The sequence below is a fragment of the Balaenoptera acutorostrata genome, chromosome 12 (genome assembly GCF_949987535.1).
Source record: "Balaenoptera acutorostrata chromosome 12, mBalAcu1.1, whole genome shotgun sequence".
Lineage (NCBI taxonomy): Eukaryota > Metazoa > Chordata > Mammalia > Artiodactyla > Balaenopteridae > Balaenoptera > Balaenoptera acutorostrata.
In genome coordinates, this window is record NC_080075.1 from 46,720,796 (window position 1) to 46,733,440 (window position 12,645).

The 12,645-nt window shown below is 38.1% G+C and overlaps 1 protein-coding gene and 1 long non-coding RNA gene across 5 annotated transcripts in view; one reads left to right on the forward strand and one right to left on the reverse strand.

The window, feature by feature from the left end:
• Window positions 1-12,645, forward strand: part of EFEMP1 (EGF containing fibulin extracellular matrix protein 1) — a 69,068-nt gene that overhangs the window by 48,986 nt on the left and 7,437 nt on the right. For 3 of the 4 annotated variants that reach the window (XM_007189985.3, XM_057557874.1, XM_007189986.2), the window contains 4 exons: window positions 2,958-3,080; window positions 7,320-7,439; window positions 8,414-8,533; window positions 9,556-9,675. In XM_007189985.3, coding sequence (XP_007190047.1) covers window positions 2,958-3,080; window positions 7,320-7,439; window positions 8,414-8,533; window positions 9,556-9,675 — 483 coding nt within the window. The remainder of the gene's footprint in view (window positions 1-2,957; window positions 3,081-7,319; window positions 7,440-8,413; window positions 8,534-9,555; window positions 9,676-12,645) is intronic. The other variant, XM_057557875.1, reaches the window with a different exon arrangement.
• LOC103005313 (uncharacterized) overlaps window positions 1-12,645 on the reverse strand; it is a 214,001-nt gene that overhangs the window by 17,126 nt on the left and 184,230 nt on the right. The window lies entirely within an intron of this gene.

Here is a 12,645-nt window from a genome sequence, read left to right on the forward strand (position 1 = left end):
ATTAGATAACCTGCTAAGAGCAAAGAGGATAAATATTCTAAACTCGAATCAGAAAAGCCATAAATGAAAATGTAGTCTGTTCGTTTACTAGCAGATCCAGCTCAAGGTATAAGATGAAGCATCCATTCAACTCCTTTGGAATAATTTCTTGAAGGGGATTTCATGCAACTGTGTTTTATTGAATTTCAGGGAGGTTTCCCATCTGAAAGAATTAAAACTAAAAGTGAATCCAAGTAAGTAGAAAGTGTATTTAAAATACTACCACTCAGGGACTTCCCTGGTGGTCCAGTGGTAAAGAATCCACCTTCCAATGCAGGGGACACGGGTTAGATCCCTGGTCGGGGAACTAAGATCTCGCATGCCGCAGGGCAACTAAGCCCGCGTGCCACAACTATTGAGCTCGCGCAGCTCAACTAGAGAGGCCGCGTGCCGCAAACTGCAGAGCCCATGCACCCTGGAGCCTGCGTGCCACAGGTAGAGAAGAGAAAACCCATACACCGCAACTAGAGAGAAGCCCGAGCACCACAACAAAAGATCCTGTGTGCCGCAACTAAGACCCAATGCGGCCAATAAATAAAATAATTTTTTTGTAAAAAAAGCTTATTCTATAAAATAAATAAATAAAATAAAATACCACCATTCAATCCTAGGTGAGGTGAGTCCTGTTGCAGTTTTGTTTGTTATTGATAGAGAAAGGAGAAGAATATAGCGGCAGTAGAGACAGTGGTATTTTATTTGGTTTTTTGTTTTTTTATTAAATTACTTTAACTCACCTAATAGTTTTATTAAATAATCCTTCTTAGAAGGTAAGCAGACCTGGTTCTTAAAAAGGAATAAGTCCAGGGATCATGGCTTTTATGTTTGAAATCTATTTAATGATATATTAATTCCACTGGAAATGTTAGCCTATTAATCAAAGAGAGAACTAAACGACAAAAAAAAAAAAAATAGGAAGGAAATCACATCAGGAATGAGATGGGGTGGAGGCAGTTTGCAGAGGGATGTCTCAGAAAGAAAAGCCACAGTCACTGGTGAAGCCTCCTTTAGAAAATCTAGCAGCCAGCCTGAGCCCTTGATCTTCTGCCAGCATGTACCGAGGAAACTTGCCACATCTGAATCTCACATTGCCGTATCTCTCAGGGCTATTATCACTGGAAATGCTGGCAAATGTTCTTGACATAAAACAATATGAACTCTGCTGTCATTTCTGCATTAGCGGGTCATAAAGCTCTGAAGAAACCCCAGTAGACATGTTTTCATCAAGTGCATACGAGAAAATAATAAAAGACACAAAAAGAGCAGATAATTTCAAAGCAAGATTGCTGTATCTCTGCATAGTACCTGAAAAGGACAGAGTTGTAATCACCGATTTGAAAATAATAGTAATAATAATAAAAAATTTCAAAACAAAAATAAAAAACAATAACAAAAAATTTGCCAAAACTTTAAAACCAGATAATAAGAATTATGTAAGTAGATGCTTTTATAGGTTATTATCCAATAAACAGCCATACATCCCTCGAGTATTCTTTATCTCCCCTCCCTCCTTCTTTTGGAGAGAATCTCTTATCATTTCCACACCTAGCTAACTAAAGCCGATATCTGAGGACAACTCTCTTATAACCTGAGCTTCCTACATTATTACACTGGGTGTAATATTACTGGGTGTAATAATGTGCATTTATGTGCACAGTGCAGCAGTTATGTTTGAAAATAAAGATGAAAGGCAACACACCAGGGGCTACTCTCTGAGCTTCTTAAAGGGAAGGCAGGATTTAAGGAATAAATTCTAATTACCGATGATTCATTTTTGGTACTGATTTTTGCCCCACTATTTCTTCCAAAGCACCACCATGGGTCTGCCACAGTGATCATCTAAACACCCCTAAACCTTTCTCAGTTTTTATGCAAAATTTGTCATCTAGGAATTACAAATTTTGGATATTTTTTAATGAAGCTTAGAGTCTTCAGTTGTTGAAGAATGCCAAAATTTTATAATCCTTTCATCTGTGCTATTTAACCTCATAATATGAGAGATTTGATGAATGAAAAGGTGATGTGGATAAGGCAAAATTATATTTCACTTATAAATTACTGTAATATGAGAGACACACACAAGTGCCTATCATATTTTGATCTCAAAGAAATTTGTTATAACAAGTTCATATTATGACTGAATATTTTTTACTTTTCTGGAACTATAATCTACTTACTCCTTAAGGTACATTTAGTAAACTATTCCAAGAAGTGAAATGCTTTGGGAAAATATGTATTTTAAACTACACCAACCTATCTCTCCTAGAGGAATGTGATTAAATTGAATCCTTTTTATTTTGAAATTTGCAATGAAAAGTTTATACATTTATGTTGTGCTAAAGTTTACCAAAAAAAAAAAAACCAGAAATAGAGAATGCATAATATTAAAGTTTGATTTTTACCTAGTTATTGGGCAGATTTTTAGAGATTAGTTACTAGAAATTATTTCAAATGTCATACATTGGGTGGAAAAGCAAGTATCATACAATTTATTTACATTTTAAAACACATAAAACAATACTGTATACTCTAATGGGTGCATAACTGTATAATAAAAGTATAAAAAAATCTCAGGGAAGGATTCACACCTACCAGGATGGTAATAGGTGGGTGGGTAAAGGGATGAGGATGGAGTAAGGCTTTAGGTACATCTTCAGTGTTTCACTTCTTAACAAAACAAAGTGAGCTGAGGCACGCATGGCAGAATGTTAGCATTTGTTAAATCTAAGTGGTACACACTGACATCTATGAAATTACTTTCTGAACACTTGAAATAATGTACCATTTTAAGCATTTCCAATATAACAGTATTACAGAGTAAAAACTTGGTTTCTTTAAGAAAAGTATGATGGCAAAATGGAGGAACTATCAACATCTTTACAACCGACTCAAACTATTTTTGTGCTGCATGTCTTTAACAGACATAGATGAGTGCACTGCAGGGACACACAACTGTAGAGCCGACCAAGTGTGCATCAATTTACGAGGTTCCTTCACCTGTCAGTGCCCTCCTGGGTACCAGAAGCGAGGAGAGCAGTGTGTAGGTAAGTACAACAGTGCACTAAGCCAAGTCCTGTCTGGAGCATCTTAACTGTTTAAACCTCAGTCCTTTAAAACAAAGCACTCATCTTTATTTGGAGAATGATAGTGCTTATTTTTTCATTGACTACCAATCCATTTTCCACATAAAGAAAAAAACTAGCCTTAAAGGTTGAGCATATTCTGGGTATCAAAGTGTTGGTTACATGTTAGACTAAGCAAAAGCAGAAATTTGGGGTGTGAATGAGACCACAAAAGCAACCAGGAAAATCATTTTAAATTAGTTATTTGGTACCCTAGCACTAAAACACTGGTGCTATGGGCTTCATTCACTGGTTGTAGCATAGCATAGCTTATAGGGCAAATGGTGAGGTTCAAGTCCCAGCTCTACCCCTAACTCACTTTGAGACCTTGGGCAAGTTACTTAAATACTCTGTGTCTCACTCTTTTCCTTTGTACTATGGAGATAATACCAGCCCCTATCTCAGGAGCTCATGTGCAGGAGTGCTTAGAATGGCTCCTGGTCCTGGGTTGTATAGCTGTGTGCCATCATTATGTAATGAGTTAACAGACTCGTACTAAACATTCTTTATGTGGCATGTGGGTGCAGTGCTAGGGATGCAACACATGTGCCCTCCTTGAGAGCTCTACTTGAGCTCTCTGAGGACAGGGGCCAGGCCTGGTTTGTGTCATTGTTGTCTCCCCAGTCCCTGAAGAGTGCCCACCAAGTAGGTGCTTAATGCATGCTTTTTCAATGACAGGAAGAACACGATATGGGGAGGCCAACTGGCAAATGAGAAGTAAACTAAAGTGTTCTGGGCTCAATCTTGAGGCCCAGCACTAGGATGAAACTCTGTAATTGACTCCCTCTGTCCACTGATTTACATAACACCTCTTACCATAAGATCAGTGAAGAGTCCTTATTTTCTCTTAGGAACAGACTATAATGATGTGGGGACAGGCAACCCAGCATCAATTTTCACCTGAGAATGTGAGCTCTTGGTGTCAGGATGTCAACACTGAGCTCCTCATGGGCCCTGGCCCTGTTCTTCCCGCCATGGGGTTGTGCATAGGTGCTGGGGCTAGTGCCCAGCCTCTGAGGAAGGACCAGGGCTTGCACTGACTGAAGCTGTGACTTAAGAGAAAATTGTGTGGAAAACTCCACAGGCACCAAAGTTTTGCCCACTGTATTAGTCAGGAAAATAAACAATTGAGGGTATAAAAAGTATAGAAAAAGAACAGGGGCTTCCCTGGTGGCGCAGTGGTTGAGAATCTGCCTGCTAATGCAGGGGACACGGGTTCGAGCCCTGGTCTGGGAAGATCCCACATGCCACGGAGCAGCTGGGCCCGTGAGCCACAATTGCTGAGCCTGCGCGTCTGGAGCCTGTGCCCCGCGACGGGAGGGGCCGCGATAGAGAAAGGCCCGCGCACCGCGATGAAGAGCGGTCCCCGCACCGCGATGAAGAGTGGCCCCCGCTTGCCGCAACTGGAGAAAGCCCTCGCACGAACCGAAGACCCAACACAGCCAAAAATAAATAAATAAATAAATAAAATAAAAAAAAAAAAAAAAAAAGAACAAACCCAGCCTACTATGGGAAGAATCAAAGCGAATGGAACTTATGGTTAGAGCCTGTTATGGTATGGCAGGAGATGTCCTTCAATTCAGATCTAGGACTTCCCTGGTGGCCCAGTGGTTAAGACTCCATGCTTCCACTGCAGGGGGTGCAGGTTCAATCCCTGGTCATCCCTGGTAGGGGAAATAAGATCCCACATGCTACGTGGTGCAGCCAAGAATTAAAAAAAAAAATTCAGATCTAATCAGGTGGCTTCCTCACTGTTCCCCTCACCCATAGAACCAACACTACATTCCTCAACAGAGCATATAAAGTCTTCCTCCATCTAGTCCTTGCGCAGCTCTATTGTATCAACAGCCCTCTCCTGCCAAAATAATTACACTCCAGCTTTGTCCCACTAGTTATAGTTCCCCAATACATCACACAGTGTCACACTTCGGTGCCTCTACCAGAGACATGCAGTCCTAACAAAATCCTGTTCAACTCTCAAATTCTAGCTCAAGGTCACTTCCTCTGGGAGGTCTTCCATGATATACCCAAATATAATTAGTCACTCCCTCCTATATTCTAGTAATTCTCAAACTCTGATGGATCCTTTGTAAATTTCCAACCTGTTATAGATCAATACTTATGTAGAGTACAGTAAGAATGTTGCAGTAACACCAAATTGTTATTCCTAAACACTTGCTCCCAATTTCTGTACTTATTCATTGCGGACTGGTCGAAATAGTCCGTGGACCAGTAGTGGTCAGCAGGTCACACTTTGAGTAGAATGGTGCTCCCTCTCTCCCTTGTACACTTTTCTATTTTGATCTTATAATTCCATGCATTAATTTGTTTTCATGCCTGTTTTCCATACAAGACAGGGGTAGAATATATGTATGATTATCATCGTTATAAACCTACATTACCAAACACAATGATAGCAAATAACAATGGTTCAATGAATGTTTACTGGTTGAGAAGACATGCATTATTTATTCATCAAATATTTAGTGAGGGCTGACTGTGCGCCAAGTTCTAGGTATTGGGCCATCATAGTAAACAAACAGATTTTACAGAATCGCAGCCCACGGAACTATTAGAAAGTACCACTTACATAATTTAGCTATTGATATTGGCACCTGGCTGTAACACTAGGTACTAGGAAGAACTGTGCTAAAATTACTCTTAATTAGTATGAACTTTCCATTCATTCAGCTAATGTTTATTGAGCACCTACTATGCCAGACCCTGTTCCAGGTATTAAGCACACAACAGTGAACAGACAAAAAATACTTTACCTCTACCTCAAGAGGAGGAAATGGGTCTTATTTGCCTTGCATTATAGGGAGGGACACAGACAAGAAGCAAATAAACACATAATACAATGTCAAGGAGTGTCACTGGCTACAAAGAAATATAAAGCAGGATAAGTGGGTAGATGGGGCAGAAGAAGTTATTTTATATGGATGGACAGAGATGGCCTCCCTGAGGTGACAATTTGATCAGACACCTAAATAAATTAGGAGGGAAGCCATGTGAACATCATTACTGTTTATTTCAATATTCAAGTTAAATCAAATATATTTTGCAGCTTATTCATAATAGCTCCCAATTTTTTTTTTTTTGCCTGTTTTGTGCAAGGAAGTTCACCGAAACCATCTCATGTAAGCCTCCCAACAATCCTGCCACATTGCTGATTATTACTCACAGAAGAGGAAATGGAAGCTCTGAGAGGTTAAGACCAAGCTAGTAAATGCCAGAACGAAGATTCAAACTCAGATTACCTTGCAGCCACTTGAGCACACTGTCTTCCACACTTTTACTTATTAAAGTACTGGAAGGGTTCAGCATAAAGTTTTGTTTTGTTTCATTTTTTCCATGAGATAGTCACTCCATAGTATTACAGTGATTGTGAAAAATTGTTATTTTAAATTACACATGCCATATTGGAGTTGTCACAAAGTGTAGAATCATCAATTAATGGAATTCTATTATGCTTTTAAAATATTAATCCTACTTTGCAAGTTCCCAATTGAGCATTTTATAGTTGGAAATATTTATACGAGAAGGACACAGGCTGGAACACATCATCAATGTGTCAGAAGGGCACTCTCAAGAAGTAACTTGTTTAGCGTCCCATTCCTTCCATAGCGTTCTATCACTTGATTCTCACAGAAACTTCATAAGATACACACGCAGCATTACTATCCACATTTTACAGAAGAAAAAACCTAGATACTGAACATTTAAGTGACTTCGCCAAGGTCACCAGCTGAGCAACAGCCCGTACCTCCTTTTACTAGTTTTACGCTACATCACTCAATTCTTCCATAGTTCTTTTCTACTTCTATCACTATAAATAAGCTTTTAGATTCCCAGCCTGACATTCTCACTTATGTGTGAAATAGTTTTAATTACTTTTCCCTCTTTAAATCTCAACCAACCCAACCAGGTTTATGAAGTCTTTGTTCTTAACATCTCATTTAACTGCAGAGGGGAGACCAAAGTGTATTTAAAGCACAGATACCCTAATTTTTTAAAAAGAAAAATAATTACTTTTAAAAGGATGTCTCTAGATAGGTTTTCTAGATAATGCTCTGCTGAGAACTTGAGATTAAACAGCTCAATAATAGTAATTTGGATAGTCAATAATTTGGTTCTCTTTGTGTATGCTTGATAACCTAGATATAGACGAATGTACCGTCCCTCCATATTGCCACCAAAGATGCGTGAACACACCAGGATCATTTTATTGCCAGTGCAGTCCTGGGTTTCAATTGGCAGCAAACAACTATACCTGCGTAGGTAAGACTTCTGGAAACAGTCATCCTGACTGATTTCTGTCTTCCCAAGCCACAGTGCAGTACTTCCAGTTTTCTATGTTCTTGAGTGAACTGGTTTCCATCAACTTCCCTGCATAAAGCTGAAAAGACAGTAACCAATCTGGTTTTTTAAAACACATCAAGATGTGAATGGAAAAAAATTTTAACCTTGGTTTTAGTTCTCTTCTGTGAGTGTATCAAAAAAAAAATTTTTAACTACAGATCAATTGATATACACACACCAATTAGTCAAGAGTGTGTGATATAAACGCTGAAGGTGCCAAAGGGGTTACTGCAAGTTCAAATACATAAACTTGCCGCTGAAAGTGCATCTGATTTTTACATGCTTCTTCTGCCCTTTCAGAATGCAATGTCACGGCACACAATTTTAAGATTGGCATGACATGGAAAGAATCTAGTGCAGGAAAAATGCCTTTTCACAATATTTTCAGTGCCTTAGAGCATTGCAAAACTCTGTATGGGTCTCAAAGGCTTATGTTATAATTGTAATGGAATTTAACAGGACCCATTTAAAAAGTACTAAATAGCACAGATAAATCTTCACTACAGCATGCTGAGAGACCGTATTAGTATGTGTCTTATATCAATTATTTATAGACTTGGCATTTTGCATCTGAACAACAATACAAGAAAATAGATACTGGAATGTATATTTATTAGAATCATTAAATTCTTTTGGAAAGATTCATCAAACACCAAACTAACTGTCATTCCCAGAAAAAAAAATATTCTGGTATTTTTAAAAGAAGTATATGACAGATGTTTGAAGTTGTTCCAACAAATATGAAACCTGAATGGATGTTCTCCAGTGAGCTTCTGCAGAGCAAAGAATCCAGCTAGGGAATTACTCACTTATCATAGGATGACATAGGTACAAAAGAGCAAGGCTATGTGTAAAGACATAGATATATAAATGTGTATAACCTTGCCTTTCAGACATAAATGAATGTGATGCCAGCAATCAATGTGCTCAGCAATGCTACAACATTCTTGGTTCATTCATCTGTCAGTGCAATCAAGGATATGAGCTAAGCAGTGACAGGCTCAACTGTGAAGGTAAAATATTGTCCAAATAATTAGTAATCATGGTCCAATTCCTGTGATTGCTGTTGCTTTAATCCAAGTATGTACCTGTTTATGAAAGCAAATTTTTATCCATGGAAATTCCGTTCTAAAATCCAGTTAATCTAGTTCAATTATAACATTGACTTTTTAGTATGTTTTCAAAAGAAAGGAGAAGAAACAAAATAATTGAAATATTAGATGTAGGCTGGGTCTGATAATTAGCAAGGGTGCTCTAGTGTCTTGTTTCTCAAGTGTGATGCAACGGCTAGCAGCAGTGGCACCTCCTGGGAGCCTGTGAGAATTGTAGAATCTCAGGCCCCAGCGCAGACCTACTGAGTCAGATTCTGCATCTAATGAGAACTCCAGGTGACTGGCATGCATGTTTAAGTTCAAAAATGGCTGATTGCATGTCAAGAACATTAGAAGAGAAACCAAGAGACCTGGCCCCTAGTCATGCCTGCCACTGTGTAATTCAAAAGCCATAAGACATCCTGAGGGGGATGCCATTGACACTTCATGCTCCCGACTTCCTCACAAACGCTCCCACCTTTACTTGGGACAGCACCATTGAGAAATGCAAAGCATTCTGCCAGGGCATCACCTCTAGAAGCTAGCACAGGGATGGAACTTGGAGTTCAAAACTCAGATGAATTTGGGAGCAGAGCCACCCAATTTCTGAGAAGGCAAATATGAATCTGCATCACTGGGTGGGTCTGCCAAGCACAACATGAGGATCATCAACCACAAGCCAATTCATTCAGTCTGCTCAGCTAGTATGGTTAGTTCCAGGATTCACCAAACTGTCAGCAATAAGTGAGTAAAACTGATGGTAAGAAAAACTCTCTGTGCTGTGAAGCTCTATGGGAAATGAGCTGATATTGTTAGAATTTGCACTTGAGCTTCTTATAAAGTATTGTATTTCTGTTTCAGAGTATGCAGTGTTAAAAAAAAATACCAAAATAGTGACATGTAAGTTTTCAACTCTGTCTTATTGCTCTTGTCTGGTTCAACAGACATTGATGAATGCAGAACCTCGAGCTACCTGTGTCAATATCAATGTGTCAATGAGCCTGGGAAATTCTCTTGTATGTGCCCCCAGGGATACCAAGTGGTGAGAAGTAGAACATGTCAGGGTAAGTTTATTGTTTTCATATCTGTTAAGTTTTAACCAGGAAAAGCAGGGAGGAAGTTGTAAGATTCTCTATCACAGACTTTCATTTTTACAATTTGAGCTCTTTTTTTTCCCCTGTTGATCATGAGACATGCACATCTCATAAAGAGGATATTCAGTGTTAACTCTCTTTGAAATTTAAAGTAATCATTTTTCTTTCTTAAAATAAATAATTTTAATAAAATATTGGTATGCCTTCTATATAGCCTACATAATCCCTATGATATATATCCTCTAATCATCCACCAGAAAAGATTCAATTATTAAAATATTTCACCATAAGTTTCAGTGTAGAGCATAAGCTTAATGTGTGGTTAGGTGCACCTCAAACCGATCTGAATTCTCTAAAACACCAGGATTATAAATTGGATAGTAATTTAAGTGTTGAGAAAATCAGCTTCATGTGTATTAAAAAAGTGCTTGAATACTTCAGTAAAAAAAACTATTAATCCAAAAATAGCTAATGTCTTTGGGTCCAGTTTTAAAATAAATGTTCAGGTGATTTTCACAGCTACATGTTGGTGGAAGAAGTGGCTCTCTACATGGTATGATTTCAGAGTCTCTTTGAAAGATTTGAAAATGTGCACCCTCTCCTCCCTACCTCCTGCATGTAGCTTAAAATTTCTTTAACAGGCAAAAGACTATTCAGGTAAAACTAAAACTAGATAATCCTGGAAAAATTGGTACAAACACAGGTTTACATAAAGCAGTGAGAGAGTGAAAAAAAAATGACTGAACTTGAAGACACAAAATCTGTTTGAGACCTAGCTGTATGGCATTCTATCTATACAATTTGAACAAATTATCAAACTTCTCTGAGCCTCAACTTTCTCATTTGGAAAAGGGAGTTGAGGGAATGAAATGGAATAACATACAGAAAAATTATTTATAAACTATAAAGCCTGTAAAGTTCAAGATGTTTTTATGAAATTTACCCAGCAATATAAATGACTAGTAGCAAATCTTCTCTAGAAGAAGGGCAGTAAACTATTAAGAAAGGAAAAGATCAAGGAAAGGAGACACTCAGGATTCTCAGTCTATATCATGATTTTACAAGGGAAATATTAATTCACAGGAACATCCATGACCTGAGATTTTATAGCGTGCATGTGATCATTCAACTAGAATCCAACCACTAAATATGAGCATAATCAGAATGTAGTTCATTGCACAATAAACATCTTTCTACCCCTTTCCATGTTACTAGAGACTCTGTAATGTTAATTGTGGAGAAACATTGCATTCCAATGGTTTTACTTTCTGAAACCTAACTGAGACTTTTAACATGAATATTACATGCAGGAAAATGTTAGCCAGTGGGATACCTTAACCAATTTCCCTGGAGTCCTGAAACAAATGTCTATGTGTTTCTGATCATAAATGGATTTGACACCCAGCAAAAGACAGAAACAAGTTAACATTCAGTGGAATCTTACCAGCCTACTCTATTTATATCTGTTATAACGAAAGGTGAAAATGCAATGGAATTGCAAATAGGAGATTCATTAGTGTTATATCTTGAAGAATGTTTGGTTAAACCAAAACATTTTTTGTGAAAGAGACTTACCATTCTTTTAGGGTACAAAACAATTGGTTTCCCCCACTGAAACCATTCCTTCCCAGCCCTGTCTACAGGTTAAAGTAAAACCAAAAGAGTCTGGATTCTTACCTTCCCCCAAAAGGTTTATTTTAGGGATGAAATAACTGTTCTCATTTCCACAGTCTTGCAAAAATTAAAACTCTGTGTGTGTGTGTGTGGTGGCAGGTTGTGGGGAGGGGAGAGGGACAGCAGGGAAGGAAAGAAACAGAGGGAGAATACACAGATACACAGACACACATTCATCAAATATTTTAATACTATTAATCACTTCTGAAAAACCTTCCAAAATGGTTAAGGAGTTGATTATGCTAGGCTCTAAATTACTGGAAGTAATAAATAAAATTATCACATAAAGTTTCCTTTTGCTGCTGTTGAACTCCATACAACAAACCAGTCTTCACTTTCCCTGTAGCTAAACAGCATCTTTATTTTTCAAAAAAGTGAAAACTATTGAAAGGACAAGTCAGTTGTGATTTCTTCTGAGGAATCTAAGTTCTTTCTTTAGCCATAGCCAGTCCAAAAGAAGATACTTTTTGTAACTGACTCTTGGAAACTGCATAGCTTTTCCAGTCTCCTCTTGGGTTCCAGATAGCTTTTGCCAGTTTGGAAGCTAAAAGAAAATTTTTTCTCCAAAGACAAGGAATGGAATTACTCTCATTTAGAGGATGCAATACCTTGCAGTGGAGAGATGCCTGTCACTAACTATATGAACTTGGGTCAGCCACTTAACCCTTATTTGTTTTCCCTTTATGCCAAATAGAGATAATATATTTCTCACCATCTCCATAGGGTTTGTGTGAAGAGCAACTTGGTTCAATTTAATATTTCTTAAAATCTAGGTGCCCCCAGTGCGCTCATGCTAGGTAATAAAGGGATAGAAAGATGTGCACAATAGCCTTTGCCCTCCAGGAGCTTACAAGCTAATAGAAGGATTAAGACAAACATGCAGATTTCAATAATGCAAAGCAAAAGGCAATAAAGGTCCCAAAAGAGGAACGTGAGATATAAGAATTCAGAGAGAAGAAAGAGATCATATCCCAGCAACTAGCCAATGACTACCTGTAAATTAATGAATGAAAATATCTGATGGTGGGGAAGGAATGATTCAGAAAAGGCTTATATTGGATAAAATCTAATCACTATTCAAATGTAAAGGGAGACAAACATACATAGGGATGTGGATATTAATATAATTTTCATTGTCGTAAATGTAATGGTTCTCTAGCATTGTAAACTCTTCTCTCAGATGTCATCTGCGAACTCCTAATTCCCAAATCTAAATTCAGTCTTTGTCCATCCTGGCCTTCCCACAACCCTCCTTCCCGGGACCCT